The 27,688-nt window shown below is 41.6% G+C and overlaps 1 protein-coding gene across 2 annotated transcripts in view; it reads left to right on the top strand.

Moving 5' to 3' along the window:
• The window catches only part of LOC145414265 (uncharacterized), a 356,239-nt gene that overhangs the window by 288,846 nt on the left and 39,705 nt on the right, over positions 1 to 27,688 (top strand). Inside the window, exons 13-15 of one of the 2 annotated variants that reach the window (XM_080283866.1) lie at positions 13,083 to 13,240; positions 17,185 to 17,282; positions 23,786 to 23,981. In XM_080283866.1, coding sequence (XP_080139992.1) covers positions 13,083 to 13,240; positions 17,185 to 17,282; positions 23,786 to 23,981 — 452 coding nt within the window. Of the gene's footprint in view, positions 1 to 13,082; positions 13,241 to 17,184; positions 17,283 to 23,785; positions 24,060 to 27,688 lie in introns of both variants that reach the window. The other variant, XM_080283865.1, reaches the window with a different exon arrangement.

Below are 27,688 nucleotides of genomic sequence, written 5' to 3'. Positions count from 1 at the left end.
TGTTTTCTCATTTCAGCTCGCTCATTATCTCACTTTTACTTTCACTAAATCTCCTCCTTAACTATAATTAGACTTATATCTCTATTTTTCTTACCTAAACAGATTAAATCTCTATTTTTCTTACCTAAACAGATTAAAGCTGGCTCACACTCCTTCCTCTCTTCTGGGTCACGACTTCTGATTCATCACTTTCCCAGATTCTCTCGCTCTGGGGTACTAATGTGCTATATAATTTACGGAGACTCACTTTATCTGTATTTCTGACTCACTTTCTTTAAATCCGTTTCACTTTCTCTGACTTTCTCTAAATCCAATTTCTTTCTACTTAGGCTAACTCGTTTTTCTAGATATGTAACTCTCTCTCTCTCTCTCTCTGTCTCTCTCTCTCTCTCTCTCTCTCTCTCTCTCTCTGACTTACTCAAGCTTCTTCAACAGGCCACTTTGTCTGCCAGCCCTCTCTCTCTAACTCTCACTCTCTCACTCACTCACTTTAATTTACAAGAGCCCTTTAGTCACCGCTCCCAGTTTTGGCCATTTTCCTTTATTGCTTCATGTTGCAAATATTCTCTCAATCATTTTCTCTTGCTGCCTGCTCGCTTGCTTTTTCTTTCGATTATATCATCCGCGAGTAAACCTGAGAGAGAGAGAGAGAGAGAGAGAGAGAGAGAGAGAGAGAGACAGACAGACAGACAGAGACAGACAGACAGACAGACAGACAGACAGACAGACAAAGACTAGATACGCTTGGGAGAAGAGAAAGGAGAAAAAGAGGTAGTAAGTAAGACAGATGAGGGAATGACAAGAAGAGTAGAGAAGAGAGGATGGAAGAAGAAAAGAGAGTAAATGAGAAGCGAAATAAAGAAGAACTGAAGAGGACAAGAATTAATGTGAAAGCTGGGGAAAAGAAGAGGAACTGTAAAAGAGCAATCGAGGAACGAGGGAGAAATCTGAGAGGAAAAGAGGAAGGTGGAAGTAATAAAAAATTGGAGAGGAGGAGGAAACGAGTGAGAAAAGAGGAAGAGAAGAAATTGGAAGAAAAGAGGGAAAAAGGAAGAATAATCGATAAACTTGTGAAGGGTGGAGGAAAATATTCTCTCTTTTCTATCTTCTCCCCCTCCTTTTCATCTTTATTTTCTCTCTCTCTCTCTCTCTCTCTCTGTAAGTGTGTATGTAGACGGATAGACATACATACATACATACATGCATACGCACATACACACATCCTGTCTACAGTTTCTTTTCTCGTTAACTGAGAGAGAGAGAGAGAGAGAGAGAGAGAGAGAGAGAGAGAGAGAGAGAGAGAGAGATGGCCTTGAAGAAGAAGAACGCCTATTAATATTACCCTTCCTCCCTCCCTCGTCCCTCTTTTTTACTTTCTTCCCTCCTCTCCTCCAGTCTCTGTCTTTCGTATTTCTCATTTCTATTTTTTCCTCCTACCTTACTCCTCTTCCCTGTACCTCTCTTCCAATTTTTTCATCAATCTCTTCATTTAATCACGTTTATTCTGACCTGGTAAAGATCCATAACCCCTTTAATATTGGTTAAAGGCGAAGTGTGGTCAGATTTAGGGTTTGATTTTGTCTGCGAACAAGGAGACTCATTCCTGCCGCATAACCACGGCCCATTGAATTTCATGCATTGACGACTTAGTATGCGAGTTGTGCAAGTGACCAAGTTCCCTCAGGCGAAAACAGACCCAGTGTAGATTGTTGTGGCAGTCTGAATAAATCCGTCAGTTAGCAGCAAGAATGAAACAAGAATTAGACCCGCGAGTTAAAGAGGTCTCTCTAATTCTCTGTTTTAACTGATTTATTATATTCTTTAATTTCCATGACTCTTCTGTTAATATTTACACACTCAGCCCTAGAATCTTTCCCTTTGTTGCGTAGAGACATCTGCAGGTTGTAAGAGAAAAGCAAAAGTCGTGTTCACGTTACTTATGTTGTCAATGAAAGTCTGATTACCGCACTGGGATCTGAAATTTATGTGAGTCTGTATAAACTTTTTTCCTTCATCCATCCTTCCAATCATCTAACGATCCATCCATCCATCCATCCATCCATCCATCCATCCATTTATTCGTGCATCCATCACTCCTTTTCTTGGTCTCTCATTTCTCTCATTCGTGTACCTTCTCTCCTTCCTTCCTCATACCTTACTTCCCTCATCGCACTTCGCTTGTTTTCGTCCCCTCTTCTTTCCTTCCTTCCTCTGTACTACTTGTATCATCCCTTCTTCTCTCCTTTACTGTTCTCACATTCTTTCTTTCTCTCCCATCTCCCTTTCTACTTTCCTCCCTTCCTTCCTTCCTTCCTTCCAACCTGCCTTCTTTCCTTCTCGTTTCCGATGTCACTTAAATTACCGGGTACGTGCCATAATTAAAACCACCTCTACAACAAATGATCTCTAACCTTCACCCTTGTCTCTTACATGACATTCGTTGAATTTAATCTTTTTAACACCAAGGTTACTTTGACTCACTGCTAGATTTACGTTAATTGTCTGGTGTTAAATAGAGTACAAGGGAAGGGATGGCCGTAAGAGGGTTGATGGTACCTATATTAACACAGCCAGGCTTCTATAACTCATTCTTAGCTGAATAATATCTTCTGGCGTTACATGGATTAGAAAAAGAGAGAATATGTGACCTTCATGAAAGCGTTAATATCAGACGATTTTACTCAACTTTGACGATGTTTTTCCGATTTTAGAGGTTAATATTTTGCCTCTGTTAACCCCTTCGACATGAGAGGTTCTTCGTGAGCCGTCTAAAGCCTTCTGGAAAAATACCCGGTATATAGCTCAGGAAATATGTATATGCCAAAAAGACACTAGCCGCTTGAAGGAGTGGTGGAACTCTAAACCTGCTACAAATTGCTTTCCGCTGTACTCATTTATGTCACTGTCTTTGATCATCCTTGCTTTCCTTCCTTCCTTCTTCCTTCCTTCCTTCCTTCTTCCTTCCTTCCTTCCTTCCTTCCTTCCATCCTTCCTTCCTTCCTTCCTTCCATCCATCCATCTTTCCTTCCTTCCTTCCTTCCTTCTTCCTTCTTTCTCTTTTTCTTTCCTCCTTCTTTCTTTCATTTCCTCGTTTGTTTCCTCCTTTCTTCTTTCATTTCATCCATTTTTGTCGCCTTCCTTCTTTCCTTTCTCCCTTCTTTTTTCTTTCGTCCTTCTCATCTTCTTCTTTCCTTCCTTCTTTCCATCATCCTTCCTTCCTTCCTTCCTCCCTCCCTCCCTACTGTTTTCCTCCCTTGGCCTCACCCCAATTAATTACTTCTATTATTCTTTTGCCAAGCCCTCATGTAGACATCATATGGGAGGGGAGAAGGAAAGGGCAGGGAAGGGAGGGAGAGAAATGAGGAAGAAAGAATGGGAGACATGGGAAGAGGAATAAATGAAGAGAGAGAGGGAGAGAGAGAGAGAGAGAGACTAAACTGAACAGAGGGGAGGGGAGGACAGGAAATTGAATGTTGACGGATGGACGGACAGTAAAGGGTGGATAAAGGACAGGTGGGAAGAAATAGAGATAGATAGATAGATAGATAGACAGGGCTAGGTAGGTAGACACACAGCTAGACAGACATATATATGAATAGATCGATAGATAGACAGAGATGGGTAGGTAGACATACAGCTAGATAGATAGATAAAATATAGAAAATTTGATAGATGAGCAGAAATGAGAGGGAAGAACAAATAGGTGGATAGATTTCTAAAAACTCAACCCTCTCATGCTCATGTCTTTTCTAGTATTTCACTCCGAGCGATTTATTCAGCAGAGTGTGTCACAGATGCCCGAGAATGTTAATACTGTTTCCATTAACCCTTTCATGGCCGGAGTAATTCTAGTAGGCCTGTTCTGGTGCAGTTAACGCTTTAGACAATTTTATTCAGCTGGAGGTTAGTCATCGTAGCCTAAGATCTTTAATGCTGTTGTATTTAGCCCTCTCATGGTGGGACAACTCTAGTGTTCCACCTAACCCGAAATTACTTTATTGTTGTTGAGAGTAAATCATACGTGGTCAAGTATGTCAAAGTCGGCGGTAATGAGCTGGCTAGCCGAGAAGAGGATGTGTCGCCTATTACTTCATGAGGTGTTGGACTGCTGGGCCTTAGGGACCGGAGTGCATTGTCTATATCCAGAGTCGAGTGCATAAAAAAATATCGTCATCGTCATCTTCATCCTCCTCATCATCCAAATCCTGTCTATCGCGAATACATGGGTGACGTTGACAGAGCCTGGAACAGAAAAACTCAATAATACGAGAACTGTCAGCAGAAGCGACAAGTGAAATACCGTAGGAGAAGTATTATTTTACTGACCACTGATGTATATTTCATTTAGTCGCTATATATATATATATATATATATATATATATATATATGTGTGTGTGTGTGTGTGTGTGTGTGTGTATATAGATAGATAGATAGACAGATAGAGATAGATAGATGAATGAATGAATAGACAGACAGATAGATAAATAGATAGATGTATGTATATATATATATATATATATATATATATATATATATATATATATATATATATATATATGTTTATATACATGCATTCGGGCACATGTGTATGTATGTATGTATGTATGTATATATGTAGCCAAAAAAAAAAATGAAAGGAAGAAAGAAAGATTGGGTGGAAGGAAAGAGGGAGAGAGGGAATGGGAGAGGAAACGGCAGGAATGAAACATCAAAGGAATGAAGAAGAACACACACACACACACACACACACATAGAGAGAGAGAGAGAGAGAGAGAGAGAGAGAGAAAGGGGGGGGAGAATAACGAAGCTCTGAGGAAGCCTTACCTTTTATGCTATAGGGCAAGGGAGCATTAATTAGGGAGAGTAAAGCAGGGGGAGAGAAGCAGGGAGGGATGGAGAGAAGATAGTGAGAGTGGAGGAATAGTGGGAGAGAGAGAGACAGACAGACAGAGAGAGAGAGAGAGAGAGAGAGAGAGAGAGAGAGAGAGAGAGAGAGAGACAGACAGACAGACAGAGAGGAAGAGAGAGGGAGGGGGGGGGATGTGAGGCAGGAGGGTGAAGGAATCGAGGCTGAGAAAGAGAGAGGGTTCCCAAGAAAGTGAGAAAGGAAGCATTAATTAGGGAGAGTGCAACAAGAAGAGAGAGAGAGAGAGAGAGAGAGAGAGAGAGAGAGAGAGAGAGAGAGAGAGAGAGAGAGAGCAAAGATTATGCATGTTACCTGTCAAGCGGGAGGATAAGAAAGTAAACGCTAGACTAGGATAAAGAGCTATATATTTATGGTAAATTAAGTTGTGGAGTGGGCTTGATTGAGAGAGAGAGAGAGAGAGAGAGAGAGAGAGAGAGAGAGAGAGAGAGAGTGTGTGTGTGTGTGTGTGTGTGTGTGTGTGTGTGTGTGTGTGTGTGTTCCTTATTGCAGCTGCGTGTCTATGTGCATGTTTTGTTAGGCTTGCGTGTGAAGTGAATATACTGAGTGTTTATAACCTTTGTATTCTTGTGAGTCTGTGTGTGTGTGTGTGTGTGTGTGTGTGTGTGTGTGTGTGTGTGTGTGTGTGTGTGTGTGTGGAGCCGGGCTTACTGGCGTGCGTGTCATTTCTTATGTGCATCTGTGAGAATATTGTCTGAGTTCTGTGCGTTTTTGGGTTAGTGTGTGTTTATGTGTTTGTGGAATATGTATGCGTGCGTTCGTATACGTACGTGTGTGTGTCCGTACGTTGATGCGAGGTAGACATAGTGGGAAGGGTTGTGTAGGGTTATGTGTGCGTGTCGACTAGAATATGTAGGTATGTGTGTGTGTGTGTGTGTGTGTGTGTGTGAGAGAGAGAGAGAGAGAGAGAGAGAGAGAGAGAGAGAGAGAGAGAGAGAGAGAGAGAGAGAGAGAGAGAATTTAAGACCGTGTAAGTGTGTGTTTAAGTTTGAAGTATAAGTAGCGAAAAATCAAACCATCTGAAACACGCACTTGGAGAGATAGGGTTTTCACTGTAATTCGTTAGTTGTAAATTTTGTTCATACGGAACTAAGAAGATAGCTGCTTCTTTGACTGCACCTGTTTGTGGGTGATTCAGTGTGTGTGTATATTATGTGTATGTCGGGACTGTTGTGCGCGTGCATGTATGTGCGCACGGGATAGTGTGTGCGTTCTTTATGTATGCGCGTGTTGCGTGTATAGATTTTTCTTGTGGCCATATCTTTAAGAAGAATACCAACCCTCTCTGTATCCGCCCCCTGTCTCCCTTCCTTCACCTTCCTTCATTCCTTTCGTCCTCCTCCTCCTCCTCTCTTTCTTCATCCTCCTCTGTCCTCTCCTGTCTTCTCTTTCTTCTTTCTCATCTTCCTCTCTTCGCTTTCTTCTTCCTTCTCCACCTCGCTTTTCTTTCTTCTACATTCTCGTCCTTTCTTCTCTTTCTCCTTCCTCCTGCTCCCCTTTCACCTTTTACCTTGCTCACCCTCCCTCTATTCCCTTCCTACTCCTCCATCCTCTGCCATCCTGCTCTTTCCTTTCTCTTCCTTCACCTCCTTCTCTCTTCTCCTTTCCTTGTCTACTCTCCTCTCCTTCCTTGTACACCCTCCTCATCTCCCCTTCTCTCCCTTCCTCCACTTCTTCCCGTCTCCCTTTCTTCTCCACCCTCTCCATTCCTCATCCTCCGTTCTCTCCCTTTCGCCTTCCCCCTCCTCTCCCTCCCTTCTCCCCCCTCCTCCTTTGTACTCCTCTCCCTCCCTTCTCCTCCCTCCTGTCTTCCTTCTCCCCTCTGCTCTCCCTTCCTCCTCCTTCTTCCTCCTCCTTCTTCCTCCTTCCTGTTGTTCCTTCTTCCTCATGCTCGCTCTTCTTCTTTCCACTTCACCCATCTTTTTCTTCTTACACTCTCACTCCCTCTCCCTTCCTCCTCATCCCTCTTCTCCCTTCCCCCCCTCCCCCTTCCCTTTCTTCCTCCTCCTTTTCTCCCTCCTCCCCTTCCTCCACCTCCCTAGTCTCCCTTCTTCCTACTCCTCCCCTTCCCCCTCCTCTACTTTCCGCCTCCTCCCCTTCCCCCTCCTCTACTTTCCGCCTCCTCCCCTTCCCCCTCCTCTACTTTCCTCCTCCTCCCACTCCTCCCCTACCCTCCCCTTCTCTCCCTCTCTCCCATCTCTCTCTCTCTCCCTCTATCCCATCTCACTCTTCCTACTCCCAGTCTCATTACTACGTCCATCCATTCTTCTCTCCCTACCCCCTCCTTCGCCTCCTCTCCCTTCTCTTCCTCCTCCTCCTCCTCCTCTTCCTCCTCCTCCTCCTCATCATCATCATCATCGTTTTATTCTTCTTTTCATCATCAACACTTTGTACAATTTCTCTCTCTCTCTCTCTCTCTCTCTCTCTGGCGCATTCTCTTTGATAGGCAAGACAAAGTACGAACAAAGCGACGGAAGGAAGACGGAAGCAGATGGGGAAGAGGGTAGGTAGGTAGGTAAGTGGGTAGATAGGTAGGTAAGTGGGTAAGCAGGTAGGTAGATAAGCTTCAGGAAGAGAAATAAGTCGGTTGATGGATAGATAGGTAGGCAGGTAGGTAAGAGAGAAGGGAGGAGAGGGGAGAGGGAAAGGAAAGGCGAGTGGGAGTGGTAGGGGTAGAGGGAGGGGGAAGAGAAGGGAGGGCACGAGAGGAGGGAGAGAGGGGAGAAAGAAAGGAAGGGAGGGGAGCGAGAGAAATTTATGGAGTAACTTTCCTCCTACCTCACTTCTCTCCACTGGCCAGATTTTCTTCCTGTCTCACCGGGAGAGAGAGAGAGAGAGAGAGAGAGAGAGAGAGAGATGTGGAAAATAATGCGGGAGCTGCAACTTAATGGTGTGTGTGTGTGTGTGTGTGTGTGTGTGTGTGTGTGTGTGTGTGTGTGTGTGTGTGTGTGTGTGTGTGTGTGTGTGTGTGTGTGTGTGTGTGTGTGTGTGTGTGTGTGTGTGTGTGTGTGTGTGCGCGTGCGCGTGCTTGCGTGTGTGCGTGTGTGTGTGTGTGTGTGTGTGTGTGTGCGGACAGGTAATATGATTGCATTTGTTTCTGTTTTCACGTGTTGCACGCTCTCTGGTTTTTCTTCTTCGTTCACCCCATTTCTTTCTAGATCCCCCCTTTCCCCTTATTTTGTCTCTCCCCTCTCCCCATCATCTCTTTTATCCTCTTCCCCTTTTCACACCACTTCTCATCTCTTTTAACCGGTCCCTTTCATTGTTTTATTTTTCTTTTCCGTTTCTTTCTTCACCTTTCCCTCTTCTTTTGCATTTCATTCCCTTCTATCACCCCTGTTCCCCTATTTCTCTCTCCCTTTCACCTGTCACCTCTTCGACCTTCCTCCATCTTTTCCTTCCCCCTTTCCCCCCTCTTTCCCCTCCTCCTCTTCGCTTCTCCCTCTGCCCCTCCTCCTCTTCGCTTCTCCCTCTGCCCCTCCTCCTCTCCCGCTTCTCTTCTTACCTTCGTCTCCTCTCTCCATTCATCCTCTCTCTCTTTCCCCCCTCTCGGACATTCCTTCGTCTCCCCCATCCTTTTCCTCCCCCCTTTCTCCTCTTTCCCTCTTAACTCCTCCCCCTCTTACTGTTTCCCCTATCCCTCTACCCTTTTCCCCTCCCCCTCCTCATCCCCCCTCTTCCCATTTCCTTTTTCCCTCTCCTCTTCTTCCTCCATAAGCCCAAATCCCCATCCACCCCCCTCTCATTCCACACCTCTCCCATTTCCCTCTCCCTCTCCGACCATTCCCCTTCTCTTGTATCATTTCCCCCTTCCATCTTCCCCATAGCCCATCCCCTCTCCTCCCATCTACCCTCATTCTCACTCAGGATACCAGGAAGCATAGCACTAGCAGGTGGGATGGTGGTAGAAGGTATGGTGTGGGTAATGTTGGAGCGAGACACAGTTACAGTATATGAGTGGATGATAGTAGCCGGAGCAATACTGGTACCTATGAAAATTAGCTGATGGTGATGGATGTAATGGTGGTAGGGGCGATGGTGGATTTTAGGAATGATGGTAGTTATGAGTATTCTGTGTTGGTGGTGAGAAGAGAGTCAATGAGTGATGATGGGGATGGTGGTAATTACATCGATGGCAGTGGGAATGATGATGGTTTGGAGAATGATGGTGGTTTATGATAATGCTGGTAGCTCTGAAAATCTTGTAATGATGGTGAGTGTAACAAGGATGGTGATGGTTAAGCAATGATGGTAGGGACGATGTTGGTTGAAAGAACGACGGTTGTTGTAGTAATGTTGGTAGCTACGAAAATCCTGCGTTGGTGGTAGTAGCAGCGATGATGATAGTTGCCATAATGTGGATGTGGATGATGTTGGTAACAAGAATGATGGTTGGTGGGTACAGTGTTGGTTGTTGTTGTCAGCTGTAATGGTGCCTGGTGACTGAAGCGTGGATAAGGGTGTGTGTGTGTGTGTGTGTGTGTGTGTGTGTGTGTGTGTGTGTAAAATAATTTGTACCTTTTCTTCCATCCCCACCCATTCCTCTTATGTTTTCCATTTCCCATTTCATCTCTCGTTTACTCTCCTTTCACTTCTGCATACTGCTTTCCTCCTCTTCTTTCTCTTGCTCTCATTCTCACTTCTCCCATTTTCCTTTCTCCTGCTTTTCTCCTCCTAGTACCCTCTTTCATATTTTTTAATTCTTCCCACTGTGCCTTTCCCCTTGCTTCCGCTCCTGTTTTTCTTTCTCCTATCCCACTCCCCTTTCCTGTATGTTTTATTTCTTTTCACCATTCCTCTTTCCTGTCATGTTGTTATTCCTCTCGCGGTTTTGGTTGTTCGAAGACTAATGAAAACAACTCCTACAGTAGAGTCGCGTTACTTTCTTGACACGATTCGATTCAACTTATGGGAGGCCTTTGTACTGTTGTGCTTAGTGACAAGGCCAAGAATTTTCCAAAGCCAGATGTCTTTTTGCAGTTATTGTTGTTACCGTTAGGCGATGTTATGCAGCTCAGGAAAACCTCTAGTTATCAACCTCATAACTACGGCGGCATCTCTCCTGAGTCGAATGAAGTTGACTGGGTTAGCAACTATTGTTTTTAATTCTGCAATCTGAGTCTTTTCTTTTTTTTTTCGAGGAGAACAGAATAATTTAGAGGCAGCCAAACTTAACTTGAGAGAGAGAGAGAGAGAGAGAGAGAGAGAGAGAGAGAGAGAGAGAGAGAGAGAGAGAGAGAGAGAGAGAGAGAGACAGTCACGCTGTTGAAGAGGTCAAGAGGCTCGACTTTGTTGCAGATTGATGCCTTCCGACCTTTTTTTTTTTTTTTTTTCCCCGTTTGGCATATCAAGAAAAATTACGACCCTGGAAAATTATTCTAAAAAGGGTCTTAATCAGCTTTCAGGACAAATCAAGTTTCCATAGTATAGAAGTGCTGTATTATCACCGACTGTTTTACTTTCCTCATGTTTTTACTTTAATACCCACTTCTCAGTAATTTCATTGTGAAGTGACTGGCAGCTGTATGAGTGACGATAAACGCATACACAGCACAAACACTCTGAAACGCATACAGTATACGGCACAAACAATCATCTTACACAATTTAAGCCATGGAGAGATTGTAAATACGGCCGTGGTGACTGAGCCCAACGAGTGGTGGTGGAGCACAGTTAACTCAATTATGGTTGCATTTTCTTTTCTGATTCTTGAGTCGGTCTGGATGTCACGCAAAATCTGTTTCTCTCTACTCCCAGTTCACTCTGCGGTACAACTGGATACCTGGTTGTAAACTTGATGGTTGCCTGTCATATCCTAAGGGAAATTTGCAACTTAGCAGAAGTGTACTGTGTGCCATAATATAGTCGATAGTCGGCAATCCTAATCCTAATCCTCATTGTATTATTATTATTATTATTATTATTATTATTATTATTATTACTACTATTACTACTACTACTACTATTATTATTATCCGTACAGCGTATTGTGCAGATACCGCAAGACAATTTATGAAGCTTGTTAATCACTGGTATCTTAATTTTGGTACCATTAACTCTTTCATTGTCGGGACAACTCTTGTACCGGGCAGAGTATTCCAGTTAACGTCAGATGATTATGTTTAGCTGAGAGTGAGCCATAGGAGCCAGGGGGAATTACAGGGAGAAACAGCATTCCAGTTTGAAAAACAACCCTTATCAGATAACAAGCACTGATCCACTCGTCAAACTATGTGCACTTGTTAGCCATAGTTCCTGCCCACCTTCTGACCCTATCCCTGGCTGGAGGAATGTCGTACCCAGGATTTCAGCCCGAACGAAGATAACTTGTTCGAAATTTTGTTAGACTGCATTGTTGCTACAGTCGGTTTATTTTCATTTGACAGAGATCCGTAACCCCATCCAGCTCGAAGTAATGGCCAAGTGTAGTTGGGTCGTAAGGTACTGTAGGTCTGACTAGTAACTAAGGAGACTCATTCCTACCTCATATCTAAAGCACATCGAATTTTACGTAAGCACAACTTAGTACTGAAGTTGTGAAAGTAAGCCAAGTCTGTCAGATGAAATGTTTCGAACTACCAAAAACAGGTCTCTGTCCGGTATGCAACTTTGGCTGCGAATTGTTTTCAGTATGAGATGGAGGTAGAGGGTTGGCATAAACTACAGCTGACAAGTCTACTGCCAATCACCAGAGCTGCGGATGCATTAAAGGAAAACTTCTAAGCTATCATATTGCTGTCAAGTGAAGCCAGACTTGACACTGTCTGCCGGCAAATCTTTTCCTTTACGTTGAACATACTGTATATCATCGGTCTTTCCACACACTCTGGATCTGTTGCAAGAATTCACTGAAATTTTCAGTTTTTCATGCCCGCAATGGGTAAACTTTCTGATGTTTTTCTCAGTCCGTTGTTTCCTCCACTACGACTTCCAGCCATATAAGCGCAACTTTACGAGTGTTTCCTGCTGAAATGATCTTGATTTTGTCTTTTTGTTCGCATATTTTTGGAAATTACAATTTTTTTTTTTAATTTATTCATCCACCAAGAACAGGGAAAACACAATACGGAAGCAGTCAGGTGCACCATTAGAGAAATAGACACCAACATGAACGGACGATGAAACGTACAGTACGTGTGGGTGTGGATGTGAGTGTGAGTGAAGACGATGTGGATAAATGCATGCAGTTAGTGGTATGGGTGTGGGTGTGCATGTGGTCGTGCAAGCACCTACACAGGCAATAGCCCAGAAAGAGTAAAAGGACTGGATACATTGTATTATGAATTACTTATATTCGTCACTATGATAACGATTAAACAATGCTTTATGTCATGGAAGCCGTGGGTTGCCTTTATTCTCTCCGACTAGGAGAATATGTTTTTACCCCTGTTTGTTTATTTGTTTGCCTGTTAGCAGGATTACTCAAAAACTAAGAGAGAGATTTGGACTAACTTTGGTGGGTAGATAGCCCAAGTCCCAGGGAACAGTCTATTTACTTTTGGGACCGATCCTGATCGTATTACGGAATTTGGTTCCGGAAAACACTTTTTGCAAAACCCTAATCAGTGATGAAGAATCCTGTCCAATATGAAGAGTGGTTTGGAAATTAAATTGCCCTTGTCAGAGAGATACTTCCCACTCAGTACCCTTTTAGTTGGGTTACTGAACGTCTTATACAAGTAAATTGTATTATTATTACGCTCGCCTAGCAAGGCAATAATGTAATGGCCTGTATCTATGTGTGTGTGTGTGTGTGTGTTGCCATCACATCTCAAAATCAAGTGGACAGATTGTATCCAAACTTTGTGGGCAATATTCCGGGATATCTGGCTTATTGGTTAATAATTTTGGTGAGGCGATGATATCCCTCCGATTGCCGGAGGAGGAATTATTATTATTTTTCGACAAGAACACAAAGAAACACTGAAATGAGGTAGGCGAAATCCTAAGTCTTTTATGTTCAGTTTTGGCAAAGCTGCGAAAATATTCCTCCGATTGCCAGAAAATCACTGATCTCTCTCTCTCTCTCTCTCTCTCTCTCTCTCTCTCTCTCTCTCGTGATGGCGGCGATACGCATTCATGGATGAATGCTTAGGCTTTTATCATTATTATTTTTTTTTAATTATTATTTTATTATTATTATTATTCTCTCCTCAGCCCCGCCCTACCACTCCCGGCATAAGGTTCAGGCAGCCTCGTGGAACTACGTCCCAACCAATGAGGAGGGAGAGCTGCCACGGGGCCACGACCAATCAGAACGCTACGTCGACCTTAGCTCCGCCCCTCCATACAAACCACCACCTGAGGGATACAAAGTTAGTGTTCTGTTTCAATTTATTCTTATGATATAATTTAGTTACATTAATTTAGTCTATTCTTGCTACCGCTAGAAAGTTTTAGTCCGAGGATCTAGTATTGAGGGAATTCAGAAACAAAGATTGGTACATTGACTTTAGGTTCACCCATTTTTGCAAAGTTCCACGAAAGAGATACAAAATTCGTACTTTAATTCAGTTTAATTTTTGCGTATTTTAGTTTATATTCTAGATAAGTTTGTTTTTACTACTACCAAGCAATTTTAGTGAAATCAGGAGATCTGGTAGTGAAGAAATTTAGAAGCAGTGCTTTCAACCTTAGTTTTGCCGCACCTTACAAGCTCCCACTACAGAGATACGTAGTTGGTGTTTTATTTCAGATTATTCTCTACGTAAATCTGGCTTTGCTGCCACTAGACGAGTTTAGTCAAACTAGAAGGTTTCATAGTGAAAGAATTTAGAAACACTCAAAGCACTACAACTACATGGACCCTAGCTGGCCCATCCTTACAAATCCCTGCCAGAGGGATACAAAGCTGGTACTTTATTTTTCGTCTGTTTTAATTTTATTCTCTATTTTAATCTAGCCCTACTACCAGCAGGCGTATGTTAGGAGGTCTAGTATGAAGGAATTCTAAAGCAAGTAAATTGCATGAAACTTAGCACTACTCCTCTCTGCAAGCCCATGACAAAAGAATACTATGTTCGTGTTTTATTCCAGTTTATTTAGTAGTATATTATATTTCATCATCTATTTTAGCCTGTTCTTGCTACCACCAGACGACAGAAATGAGTTTAATAGGTTTGGTGGTGAAGAAATTTAGAAAAAAGTCTGCTTGCTACATTGACTTCCACAATACGGATGCGGTGCCGGCGTTTTATTTGACTTTAGTAGTAATTATAATGTATTTTTGGTATTATATATCAGTTTATTCTCTTATTTTAGTTAATTTTGTGTTTTATTCCAATTTATCCTTTATTGTTGTGCTGCTTTATTTCAGCTTATTTTTTATTTCAATTTATCCTTTGTTTTATTGTTGCGCTGTTTTATTTCAGTTTATTCCTTACTGCAATATATCATTTTCTGTTTTTTTTTTTTTTAGAGTATTCCAGAACTTTATCTTAGCTTAATCTCATGATGTAATAGATTTTGATGGTTTCAGTTTATTCTGTGTTCTAGTTTGTTCATACTGCCACCAGACGATTTTACTCTGGTTATAAGGTCTGGTAATAAAAGAACTCAAAAACCACTGCGCTGCGTTGGTAAATATTAGTAGGTAGGTGGGTGAGTGGGGTAGTCGGTAAGTAGGTAAGTAGATAATTAGGTAAGCAGGGATGTTAGTATATACAGTGAGTAGTAGGTAAATAACTGATAAGTAAATAAGTCGATCGGCAAGTAGGTAAGTATGAATATTATTGGGAAGTGCGACGTACGCAGGTAGGTAGGAATGTAGGATTTGAATTTCATTAAATCAGGCTTTACGATCTACCAGGAGACCCGCCGACATGTCGTAAAAATACCCCCGCTAATACTAATACACCAGTCCTGTATGAAACAGCCCTAGCATGTATTCAATATGGACGGTGGGTGTTAGCGCCGAAGTGGTGACATGTAGAGGTGTATGGTATATAGGAGGACTACTGGGCCTTGATAGCAGGCTGTGAAGCCTATGCTCAGAGTCGGACACATAAAAAAAAAAAAAAAAAAAAACTGGTTAAATGGATACGTACATAGAGACGTACGTTTGTAGGTAAGTAGGAATTCAGTAGATAGGTGGACGAATAGGTCGACAAGCAGTGAACGAGAAAAGACAGAAGAGAGATAAGTAGATAAGTAGGGCGTAAAAGGTAAGTTGGTAAGCAGGATGATAGATATTCTGAGATGGCTGATAAGTAATTATGTATGAAGTACCGTAGGTTGGTAGATAACGAGGTCGATAGGCTGTAAGTAAATAACGATGTAGATAAGTAGTAAGTAGGCGGGTAAATCATGATGTAAGTAGGCTTTAAATAGGTAGGGTGGTAAATATCGAGATAGGTAGAGAGATGGATGACGAGGTGGTTATGGGTAGATTTATAACTGAAGATCCTATCGTAAGTAGGTAAGCAAATAACGAAGTAGAAAGCTAAGCAGTTAATTAGGCAGGCAGACCGTAAGTTAGCAGGACATAACAAGATATGTAGGCTGGAAGTTGGCAGGGACATAACGAGTTGTAGACCGTCACAGGCCCATAATTTTCAACAGATTTTGGGGGAGGCTAGACGAAATGTATATACCTCCGTACTATCAAGTTAAAATTACATCGAAACGCTTAAGTTTGCAGACCATCCGATAGTTTTCAGTTTGGCTCTACCTAAACGTTGATGTTCAGTGAGACATGTGTGTTTAGTAATGGAATTGGTTGTTTAAATAAAAGGCTTCATTTTCTGCCAATCTGAACTTTCAACTCAAACAGTGACTAAGTTTACCAGTTAATATACAGAAAACATTGGGAGATCTGTATCCCCCTAGCCCCTCCAGAAATTACGGCCCTGCAGTAGGTAGGTCCATAATTATATTAGTTGGCCGTAAGTAGGTAGGTCCATAACGATGTGAGTAGGCCGTAAGTAGGTAGGAAGATAACGAGGTAAGGGAAACCGTTGCCTTGGATAGCTCACCTAAGCGGAATGGATTATTTTTTACCCCCTGTTTTTTTTCCTTCTTCCTTTCTTCTTCTCCCTTTCTGCTCTTGTTCCCTCCTCCATATTCCTTTTCCCTATCTCCATCTCATCCCTTAACTCTCTCATGGTCGGAACAACTCCAGTAATCTATCCCAGCTAACGGCAGATGATAGTATGCAACTGGGAGGGAGTCATAGAAGCCAGAGTGTTAATATTGTCTCCTCTTTATTCTTTGCTTTTCCCCGTTTTTATCTATCCTACTCTTATTTCCTACTCGTATTTCATTTTTTATTCCTTAGTCTCTCTTTGTTTTGTCCCCCAACTTCCTCTCCATTCATCTCCCCTACATTTATTCCCACTTTGCTTTTCTTTAGTTCCTCTTTAATTCCATCCTTATTCCTTTTCTTGCTTCCCTCTTCATCTCTCCTATTTTTCTTCCCTGTTCGTTGTTAGAGGTATTGTGTTGTTTGAATGGACGTGAGTTCGATTTCAGACTTGAGCAGTGAACGGCATAATTTAATAAATTTCGCTGAAGCAGGCTTTACTGCTGTTTCGCAAGACCCATCAACATGCCATCAAAACACCCCTGCATCATTACGTCTGTCCATAATGAAACAGCCCTAACATGTGTTCGGTATCGATGGTAGGTATTAGCGATGAAGTGGTAATAGGTGTTTGTCACGTAGAGGGACTGGTGGGCCTGAAGGAACATACTATCGATGAATCTTTGCTCAGAATTAGAAAAACATCAATTTCCCTACATATTTCTTTCTCATCTACTTCACACTTCATCCTCCTCTACCGCTTAATCTTTTGCGATCATTCCTCATACTGATCCCACCCACCCCTCTTTTACTTGTGATATTTTTGTATATTCTGACTAAAATAATCTTCTGTATATTTATAGATTTACGATGACAGTTCTTCTGTATAGCTTCTATTTCAGTTATCATGAAGAGTTGTTCAGATGTTACATACAGAACTGTGATTATATGTAGCGATAATTTTTTTAAAGTATAAATTATCATAATGTGTGGAGAGAGAGAGAGAGAGAGAGAGAGAGAGAGAGAGAGAGAGAGAGAGAGAGAGAGAAAGTCATACATGTATATGCGTGTATGTTTGTATGTATGTATGTCACCTTAACGTAGTGCAACATAAGTGTATTCTGTGCACAGGTACTGGGGTAGAGGGGAAGGAGACTGGTGTGCGTGTGTGTGTGTGTGTGTGTGTGTGTGTGTGTGTGTGGTCAACAAATACAACACAACAGGTATATCTGTCTACAGGTACCGAACGGCCACCTGCCCGGGCTAGAGGGTGAGGAGACAGGTGTTTACGTCAACAGCCGCACCCACACCATACTCGACTCCAACATGAACAAGACGTGAGTAGAATCGGTCCTTTTCTTTTTCTCTTTTTGTTACTTTTTTGTTTCACCTACACTTTTTGTAATCTCTTCATTCTTGTGACATCTTTATCATTTTTTTTTAAATCACCAGACAATTTTAGTCAACTTAAAGAAGAACTCGAATGGTCAGGGAGTAACTTATGGTTATATCCTACCATTTCAGTATAATCGTTTGTTAGTACTGTCTCAACAGTATAATAAGGAAAAATGCACCATCTGAATGAAAAGGTTAATAATTCACAGACGTGTATATATATATATATATATATATATATATATATATATATATATATATATATATATATATATATATATATAATTCTACCCTACAGGCATTATGCAGCACGATATTGTGTGGATCGCTGTAACCTGTGGGCTGGAGCTAAGAATTCTGAAGGCTTATATGATGAGTGGATGGATGCTTAGGTCATTTCTGCTGTGCTCTTTGATAGTTCTCATACCTTTAATTTTTATTTTTTAATTAATTAATTTATTTCATTTATTTTTTTGAGGGAGGGGCAACCCCATGTAAGTAGGAATGAGAAATAAGATGATGATGATACTGATGATGATGAAGAGCATATGAGTACACGGTATGCATTTTGTATATATAGTTCAAACCAAACGTAAATATGTGCTTTGGGTTTTTGTTTCTTTCTCGTATATTTCACTTACGTCTTTTCTTAATACTTCGCTATGACCACAAGCAACGTATATGAACTGGATTTTTACAAAAATCCTTGTACTTTTACCTACTTCATTTTGGGTAATTAGTTACTTATAAAATTTGTTTAAATTTCGTTTTCTTTAATGTCTTTGGGTGTTCAGACGGCTCTTTCCACATATTGCGTATATTGTCTGACATTTTTCTAGTTAATCGACATATCTGTTCTTCATTTATCAGAAACAAGTTCCTCGGTTTTGCCAGTTTTCGTCTGTCTTTCACTGTTGTGAATGTTATCATCACCACTTATTATTTATGGTATTATCATTATTATTATTATTATTATTATTATTATTATTATTATTATAATACAGTAGTAGCAGTAGTAGTAATAGATGAAGTAGTAGTAGTAGTAGTAGTAGTAATAGAAGTAGTAGTATTCGTGGTGTTATTATTTCCATAAGGCAGATCATCTTCAAAGCTGCTACTGACCTTCATTCTCTTCCACACTTCATTATTATAGCATTTCTTATTCCCCTTTCCTTACATACATCTGATGTTTTCCTTCTCCTTTCGTACTTTATTTTCCCACATCTTTGACTTGTTCGACTTTTTAACTCGTCAACATCTTATTCATTTCATCCTTGCCATCCCCAGACGATTTTATTCCAGTTACGTCAGACATATGGAACTTGGGGTTAGATATAGTATACTGTATATTCATTTACCCGTGCACCACGGCAGGTCTTCCGTAAGCTGAATAAAATCGCCTGAAGGCGATGGTAATTAAATATAGAATGTCTTCGGATTCCAGGGGTTAATTGTCTCTACCTTACTATGTGTCAACAGTTTTCTTCACATAAAACTGTACAGTGTATGACATTCCACTAGCAGTGAAATAATTATATAAATGATAGCATATTGTCTAGTAGCGCATACAGTATAGCGTATACCAGTTGGAATCATTAGGCTATGCGACAAAAGTTACCCACACAATATAAAAGCAAAATTTGTCAGTGCACACAGCACCACCGTCAATAACAAAAATTAATACCGTCACTGGTAATTTATTTAGCGGTTCAAAAATACCATTGAAAAGGCGGGCAGGTTTTTGGCGGAGCGAGTTTAGTATGCAAGTCAGGTTTTCGGGGGGTTCATTAGCCCCCTCCCCTCTGCTCCCCCAGAGGAGGAAATTGGCGGGCCGGAAACAGAGGTGGTGACTGTTATTATGATGAGGGAGACCTGCCACCTCCGCCATTTTGAGGCAAAGGGTCCTGTTTATAAAGGGTCCTAACCACTTTTTTTTAATGATAAACACGTCAGTTAACTATTATTACAGGTTATTTTGTTTTTCCCTTCTTTCGTTTTTCGTCCTTTTTTCTCTTACACTATATATTTTGCTCACTCTAAGCTTAGGAGGGTTTATGTATACGGTACGGCCCTAGATGTGCCCAAAGAGATGGTGGGCAAATTTATAATGAAGAAAGACGATCACAGACATTTCTTTAGCTCCTTCAGTCCCATGAATTATCAGTTAAATGTTGGAGTGCGCCAGGAATCTGTTTTGAGCCATCAGTTATTTATTGTGGAGTTACAGACACAGCTGATTAACTTTAGGACTGGTTTATCATGGGAGTTACTGTACGCCAGTGACTTAATGAATACTGCAGATAGCGAGAAGAAGGCCGTAGACAGATTTGCCCTACAGTACATAGAGGGATGGAATGGACTTCATGGGAATGAATGTGCATAGAATGAAAGTAATGATCGCCTGGGTGGGTGATATCACCGGGTTTGACGGAAGGTGTATCCACGTACTGTGTGCTAGATTGGTACTTGGAACAGTTCAGTCTGTTAGTGTGCAGCATTTTAGTCCGTAAGAGGTGCAGTGGTATAAGCTGCAGGTGGCATGAACAGGGTAGGCTTCGAGGAAGCTGAGTGTAGGCGTGAACAAAGAGAAAAGGCTAGACGTGTTTGGATATATTTGGCAGATGTGTCTCTGGAGTTTGTAGAGGAATTTTGATACCTGCTGATGGTTAGGTAGAGTACTAGATAATGAAATTTAGGTAACTGTTACCCCTCAACACTGAGGTTACCCTCCCCTTACCATACATTTATGGAAAATTGTACTATATAATTGAAGCGTGTGTGAGAAATGTATCACTGTATGGTTGTGAAACTTGGACCATAAACGAGAAGTGCGTAAGTCTGAGTATGCAGAGATGAGGATGGCCATATGGATGTGTAGTGCTTCTCTAAATGGCATAACTGCAAATGGCAGAACTGCGAATGAACAGCTGCAAGATTGGCTAAGAATTTTAGGCATCGGTGATGAAACACAGTGATACACAGTGGCGAATGAAGTGGACTGTTTGTATGGAAGGAATGAAGGATGAAAACTGTGTGAACACATGTGCATGTGAATGTGGAGGGTAGAACACCAAAACATCTTTTTAAGACTTAGGATTACGTCCTACAAAATGACATCAAGGTAAAAGATAAATATAAGTAGGCCTACTGTAATGAACTGACAGTGAGTAATAGGCTGTAGAAATAAGTGCACAATAATGAATAAATGAATTAACAACACTCAAAAAGAGCAAAAATGAAAGTATAATTAAACAGTACAGTAGAGACAAAGAAGGAACCAAATCTGCGTGTGTGTGTGTGTGTGTGTGTGTGTGTGTGTGAGAGAGAGAGAGAGAGAGAGAGAGAGAGAGAGAGAGAGAGAGAGAGAGAGTACAGTACAGTACAGTTTTTCGAGATGTGAAATGGCTTTTGACACTGAGATTGTAAACGAAAAGTGATGACAAGAAGGGCAGAGTGGAAAAGAAGAAGAAAGGTGTAGGAGAGAAGCAACAAAAGGAGATTAACTAAGAGAGAGAGAGAGAGAGAGAGAGAGAGAGAGATGAGAGAGAGAGAGAGAGAGAGAGAGAGAGAGAGAGAGAGAGAGAGAGAGAGAGAGAGAGAGCGTGTGTGTGTGTGTGTGTGTGTGTACACCTTGTCTAGTTATGAAAAAAAAAAATATGAAAAGGAGGGAGTGGGAGTGCTGAAAAAAGTATAAAGAAAGCAGGAGAGAGAGACCAAAATTATAAAAATAGAGAGAATGGAGGTGGTGAGGAGGAGGAGGAAGGATGATGAATGTAATGTCAGCCAGAGTCATCCATCAAAGATGACACACAGAACAACGATCAGAACCCTCCATTTTTACTGCTTGTGTGTGTGTGTGTGTGTGTGTGTGTGTGTGTGTGTGTGTGTGTGTTGTAATTCACCGGGTTGGTCAGGATCACGTGATGGTTGTGATCATCAACGTTTTACCGTCCCGGAAGAGAGCTGAGAGCTCATGCAGTCCGATCTGAGGGCAAAGCCTTGACCTTCACACACGCACACACCCATCCTCTTGCTCGAGGAGGACAGTGACCACCCGCTTCGTCAGTGAAACTTTTCGCATCCCGAGCAAGGCGCGAACTCCTGTCTTAGCAGATGCTAAGCAAGAGCGTTACCACTGAGTCGGCGAGAAGTGTGTGTGTGTGTGTGTGTGTGTGCGCGTGTGTGCCAGGGTGCTACCTCCGCCCCTTGGAGTGTGGGATAGCGAGAGGGGCGTCCCACTCGGCCTCTGGAGGAGTGAGGCGAGCAAGGGGCGTTGCCCTCGGTGGGTGCCGCAGGTGTAGCAGACGAAGGAATCACGTTGGGCATTCCCTCCCTGGCGGGCACGGTGGGTGCCGCCGCGGTTCCACTAGACCCTGGGACTGCAGATGAGAGGAGCATGATGGCCCGGTGGGCGTCCTCTCCCCGGCTAGCACGGTGGGCGTCGCTGCAGTCCTGCACCCGGTGGGGGCTGCAGACGAGGGAAGCACGGTGGGTGTTCCCTCCCCGACGAGCACGGTGGGCGTCGTCGCGGTCCTGCTAGGAACTGTAGGTGAGGAAAGTATGGTGGACGTTCCCTCCCCGAGTCCCAGTCGTCCCACCCCGATCCTGGCGAGTGCTGGTCTGAGACTGTAGAGAGTAGTGCACTGAGGTGGTGTACCTCCCGCGGCCTCCGTTGAGAGGAAGAGGGGCGCATGGTGGCGGGGGACGTATACCCGTCTTGGTCGGGCCCTTTCCGCGCCTCCCTGTGGTCTCCCCTTGGTGTTGGTACTTCAGATATCTGTCTGCCTATTGGCCGACGCCCTAATCCCGCAAAGGGTGGCCGCAGACAAAACGCCTCCAAGTCGCTGTCACCCACCCACCATTTGACTGCCCTCCCCCCAACTCACTCCCCCCTCCCTCATATAGCTCTCAACTCCATCCCTCCATCTTATCCTCGGTCTTTCCCTCCCTCTCCCTCCCTCCACGTATACACCCTCTTATTCATTCTCCGTCTTTCATATATATATATATATATATATATATATATATATATATATATATATATATATATATATATATATATAATGTTTTTCCTGTGCAGTTTTTGTAAGTACCAAAAATACTTATCTGAAGATTGTACGATTGTACCAAACGGGCGCAGTGATTCCACCTATATTGTAACAAACTCACGATCTCAAGATAAGTAATTTTGGTACATAAGCAACATAGGTAGGTAGCTGTTGCATCGTGACAGCAAGAAGTGATTGGAAAAAAGACAAAATATACCTATTTTGGGGTCTTTAAGGAAGCGTACAGGTTGTCCGTGGCAGTATTTATCGACGATCGGAGTCGGACCATCTCTGAAGTTGTTTACCAACCATCACTTCGGTTGGATGCGTCAGTGTATCCCATGTCAAAGCAGTCGGGTGATTTAACCAACCCTAACCTAACCAAACCAAACCTAATCCAACGTAACCTCACTTGCGTTTGACAGCCAGCTTTCAAATTAAAAAATGCGAATTAGGAACTTTAAATACGGCAGGCTGCTGGCTGACGTCGGTGGAAAATTTACTCATTCTAAATCCTCATTTATAGGTTTCAGAGGTAAGTTTGTAAAAGTCTCCAGTATCTGTGGTAATCCAGGGATAATAAGAAGTCTGTGAAGGATCATTTCAATAGAAAATATGGAAAGGCCTCGCCCAGCCTTAAAGTAGCTGCGCCTTTTTGGTAAAATTTTACCTTTTAAAATTATTATTATTACTATTATTATTACTAGTGGTAGGTGGGGGCGTCGATCATTCACTCATTCGATGTAAATGGGCCTTCAGGTGACTCTGCATTGAGTGACAAGCCCACTGGTTTCTTGTATATAAACAGGAAACACTACTTTGCGGGTGGTAACCATATAACCAATATAATGACTTTCATTTTCCTCCCTGTGATGAACCTATTCTGGCCAGTCCAACCACACCATTTTTAAAAATATTTATATAACCTGCTTCTCCAACTTATACTTCTCTTTTGTTTCTTGAATGAATTGACAGTCGTGTTGGTTGTGTACCCATAATAATAGATGCAGTCCACATTCCACTTCATTACTGTTTGTTCTTCTATATGACTTAATCTCATAAGCAGTTTCGTGTTTTCCAGCTGTTTCATCCTTTTAAAGGACAGTATAATGGGATTGTAATCCAGTAATAATGTTGTATAATATACTCTTTTTGTTCTAACTTTGCCCATATATTTATCCTTTTGCAGCTTATTTCACATAACTCATTGACAAAAAATAACAAAACAAAGGTCCTGCATCGTTTCCATACCGGTATTGCATTTCTTGAGATGACAAGCGTCATGCTGTAATGTTAACGTATTCTTACAACTAAGTGTTCCTAATGGAGAGATGACAGTTGTAGGTCAAGTTAGTGTAAAAAGAGCATTTAAGTTAATTTAGTAACTTTGTCTACAGAAACTCTGTGTACGAAAATTCGACTGATCACCCTGCCTCAGCCACCGCCACGACCACAACCACAACTGGGAGTCCTGTACCTCCTGCTCATCACCACAATCCACCACACCCGCACCCATATTCCCACTATGCCCACCCACATCTGCACCCACTGCCAGCAAGCCCGCCTAGAAACCAAGGGACTGAAACTAGGAAGGTACATTTCAACCTCTCCAACAGCAACATCCGAGCAGAAAAGGAACGGGAAGGAGTGTGTGAGGCGAGAAATGAGGAGGTAGGAGAGAAGGAAAGAGAGAAAGAGAAGTCTTTGGCTACCCACTTGCAACATTGTGGTGCATGGGAGGCAAGCAAAAAGCAACACGAGCAAGACATGAAGGCACTACCTTGCTTGATTACACACCAGCCACTAGATTGTTTTGTAGATGATAGATGACTTAAAAGACACTACATACCAGCACTTACAGATTTACTTTGTCATACCTGGACACCTTTATATGTCACCACACTTCTACATCTCTTTAGTTTTAGGTTCCTATAATAATCTCAACATTCATTTGCCATGCCAAAAATACAGTGTCTTTGCTGATTTTACACTTGGTTATATTCATCTCCCTGTTTTCTGCAGATCTCCCACTATCCCAGCACACGTAACACATTCCTTGTCAAATTTCTTGTCCTCTCAACCACACACACACACACACACACACACACACACACACACACACACACACACACACACACACACACACACACACACACACACACCACTTAACATCTGATACAGCATGACACCTGCTTATGCCACCACAGTTGCATTTCATTCAGCACTGTCAGATAGTTTGCACTTTACTAACTCATAATTTGAATGACTGCAAAGCTTGGACATTACCCTATTAACTGCTTGACTAAATGACTGCAGAGCTTAGACAAATCTAGCAGTTTGACTGAGTGAATGACAGAAGACTGCTTATGTCACTTTATCTTCTCGTATTTGTAACTGTACCAGTGTAGTATCCTGAATTTAATTTTGGCATTCAAGCCAAAGTAGTTTTGCCTCATTTTCTAGCTTTTATTAGTCCACCCATCAAGTTTTCCAGTACAGTAGGATGCCCAGTAATAAGATGTCAAGGGGGAACCTAGTGGTGCTACAATATGGTTCCACAGTACTGTGACTATTGTGATCATTATAGTATTGTTGCAGTGCTTTTTAAACCTCGAGTTAGATTTTTCTTATGTACTGTAGGCAACTATTTTATATTTTGATCATTGGTTTGAAGGACAAGAAAAGTGCTGGACTGTCATTATATGAACAAGGTGATTTAGGAAGTTCCTTCATAAAGGTTAACTAATATACCTACCCCTTACAGTTGAAAAATATCCATAAGATTTGAAGATGCTCATCATCTTCTCAATCAGTATAGTGCTTCTTTTGGGTGACTCTTCACACAGTGACAAACCAGTTTCCTTTAACCCAGGAAATCATTTACTGCACTGTACTATGTTGGGTAGTAACCATATAACCAAATGATGCTTTGTGACACAGTGGGTCTAGATATTCCAACTAGATAGGACCCATAATGCTTTAATGTTCACATGATGCTAATCAGGCCCAAAGAAGACTGTTCACCTTTGCCCAAAATGTTGGGACTTAGTACGGTAGCCTAGTCCCAAGCCCCTATGCCCCAGATGGATTTAAAAGGGTGAGATGATGAAATAATGGCTGACTTTATGGCATTTGTAGTCATACAATATATTGGCTGCAATATTTGTTACCTAATATACTGTTCATTGTGCATTCCAACATTCAGAAGTTGTTAGATGGGTAGTCATGTAACTTCAAGCATTACTTCATACAGTATTATACCAAGTGACAAGTTGACTTGAAATGACATACAAAGAACCACTCTGACAAGACATTTGCAACTGATGCTGCAAGTATACAGCTATCTGTCAAATAACATAACCATTTACAATTACACATGCAGCATAAGGCTCAATCAAGAACATCAGATAATCCATGTGGTTTTGTTGCTGTGCCTCTCTCTCAAGTAATCCTTACCTTAAGGAAAAGAAAATGGAAGTTTGTGCTACTCCTCTGCTAGTCATCCACATGAAATGATAATACTGGTACAAAGCAGTGGAAAGGCCTAGCACTGAAAACTATCCTGAAAATCTTACAAAGTCTGTATTGAAGAATTGTGGTTAGGAGTAAATTAGAGTAATATAGTTACTAAAAGCAAACACAGGTAAGTTGAAGTTAATAAGATTTTTTTTTTTTTTTTTTTTTTTTTTTTTTGTGGAAAATAAAGTGTAGCAAAAGTCAACTCTTGACTTCACAAGCTGTGATAATTAATGTTTGTGAGATAGAGCAAGTAAAGAATAATCAAACTGGAATAAAATAAGTTTGATGACTAATAGAAATTAAGCAGACCAACCCTTAATGTGCTGGAGACACCATGAATGATGAATATGAAAGAAATTTTAGTACTGTATTTGGCCAAGGTTATCAGCTAAGTCTTTTGTACTATGCTAAATTATGAAGCATAAAATATTGGTATTTAGTTTAGTCGTAAGATGGCAAAACACAGCCATTATGATACTACATTAAATAGTACAGTATACTGTACAAAAAATAAGCAATGCTTGAAGGTAATGATGTAAAGTTGCTTATAGTTGTAGATTAATAGTATTTTAATATTTTTTTTTTTTTTTTTGCATGCTCATTGTAATATTAACCAAAGCACAAGCAAGCATACTAACCAATTAAAATAGAGTCTTAGGCACGTTTTCCACTTCCTGCAATTGTGTATGTTCATTTCTTTGCTTGCACAGTATATATAGCTAGGTATTTATATACACTGCAGTATAATAAGTGTCAAATTTTTTACTTTAGTTTTCGTCAGCTTGTTGAGACTTAAACTGGTTATATTATACATATCTTGCCTGTTAATATTTACAATGCTCATTCAAATCAAGTGTAGTTAATGATATTAACTAAGACATATATACTATGATTTTATACTAATAGTAGTACAGTAGTTATTCACCTAATATTCATTAGTACCCTACTCAGTTTGATTCCCCATTACTCTCCTCTTTCTGATTAACTGTTATTCCTCATGGTCTGATTCATCTGTTACTCTCCACATTTGCATTGTTACTTTACTTAATCTAATGTATCTGTTACTTTCATCTTTCTGATTTGCTTATTACATTCCTCATCCTGATTCACGTCATTCCACTCACTCACATTCCCTCACATCTCCCTACATTAACTTCCACAGGCTCATACAGTGACTAATCCCACACTCCTATGATTATTCCAGAGTACCCAAATTTACTGGTCCCACTTACCCAGTTTTCTTGTACAGTAGAGTGGGCCCTTGGTTTATGTGGCAGCCATATTCTGGAAAGTTACTATATCAACCAAACCTACTTGAATCTAATATTGGAAAACCAGGATGAAGGCTTACGAAGTGCTGGCCACTTGGCCAGAGTCGCCTTGTTTATCATATATATCAACCAAAATTACTTGAAGCAGCGTGCTAGTACACAGATTTCATAAAAATGTACAGTAGTGGTATCAGAGGTAGACTGCGAGATAATGCTGATTTTATGTGTACGGCGTGCCGGGGTGAGCAGGTGGAGATTGTCAGACGTGAAAGGATTGAACTTGCTGGTGAATCTCTTGAGTGTGTGGAAGAGTTTTGTTATTTGGGAGACATGTTGTGTGCTGGAGGTGGGGCTGGAGCTAGCTCTGTGGCTAGGGTGAGAAGTGGTTGGAAGAAGTTCAGGGAGCTCTTGCCTCTCCTGACATTGAGAGGGCTCTCCCTACGTGCTAAGGGGTCTTTGTATGCAGCATGTGTTAGAAGTGTAATGCTGTATGGCAGTGAGACCTGGGCA

Source organism: Coenobita brevimanus, chromosome 98 (assembly GCF_032717465.1).
Source record: "Coenobita brevimanus isolate Jiangsu-jjx chromosome 98, ASM3271746v2, whole genome shotgun sequence".
In the NCBI taxonomy this organism is placed as follows: domain Eukaryota; kingdom Metazoa; phylum Arthropoda; class Malacostraca; order Decapoda; family Coenobitidae; genus Coenobita; species Coenobita brevimanus.
This window is presented reverse-complemented; position numbering and strand designations above follow the sequence as displayed.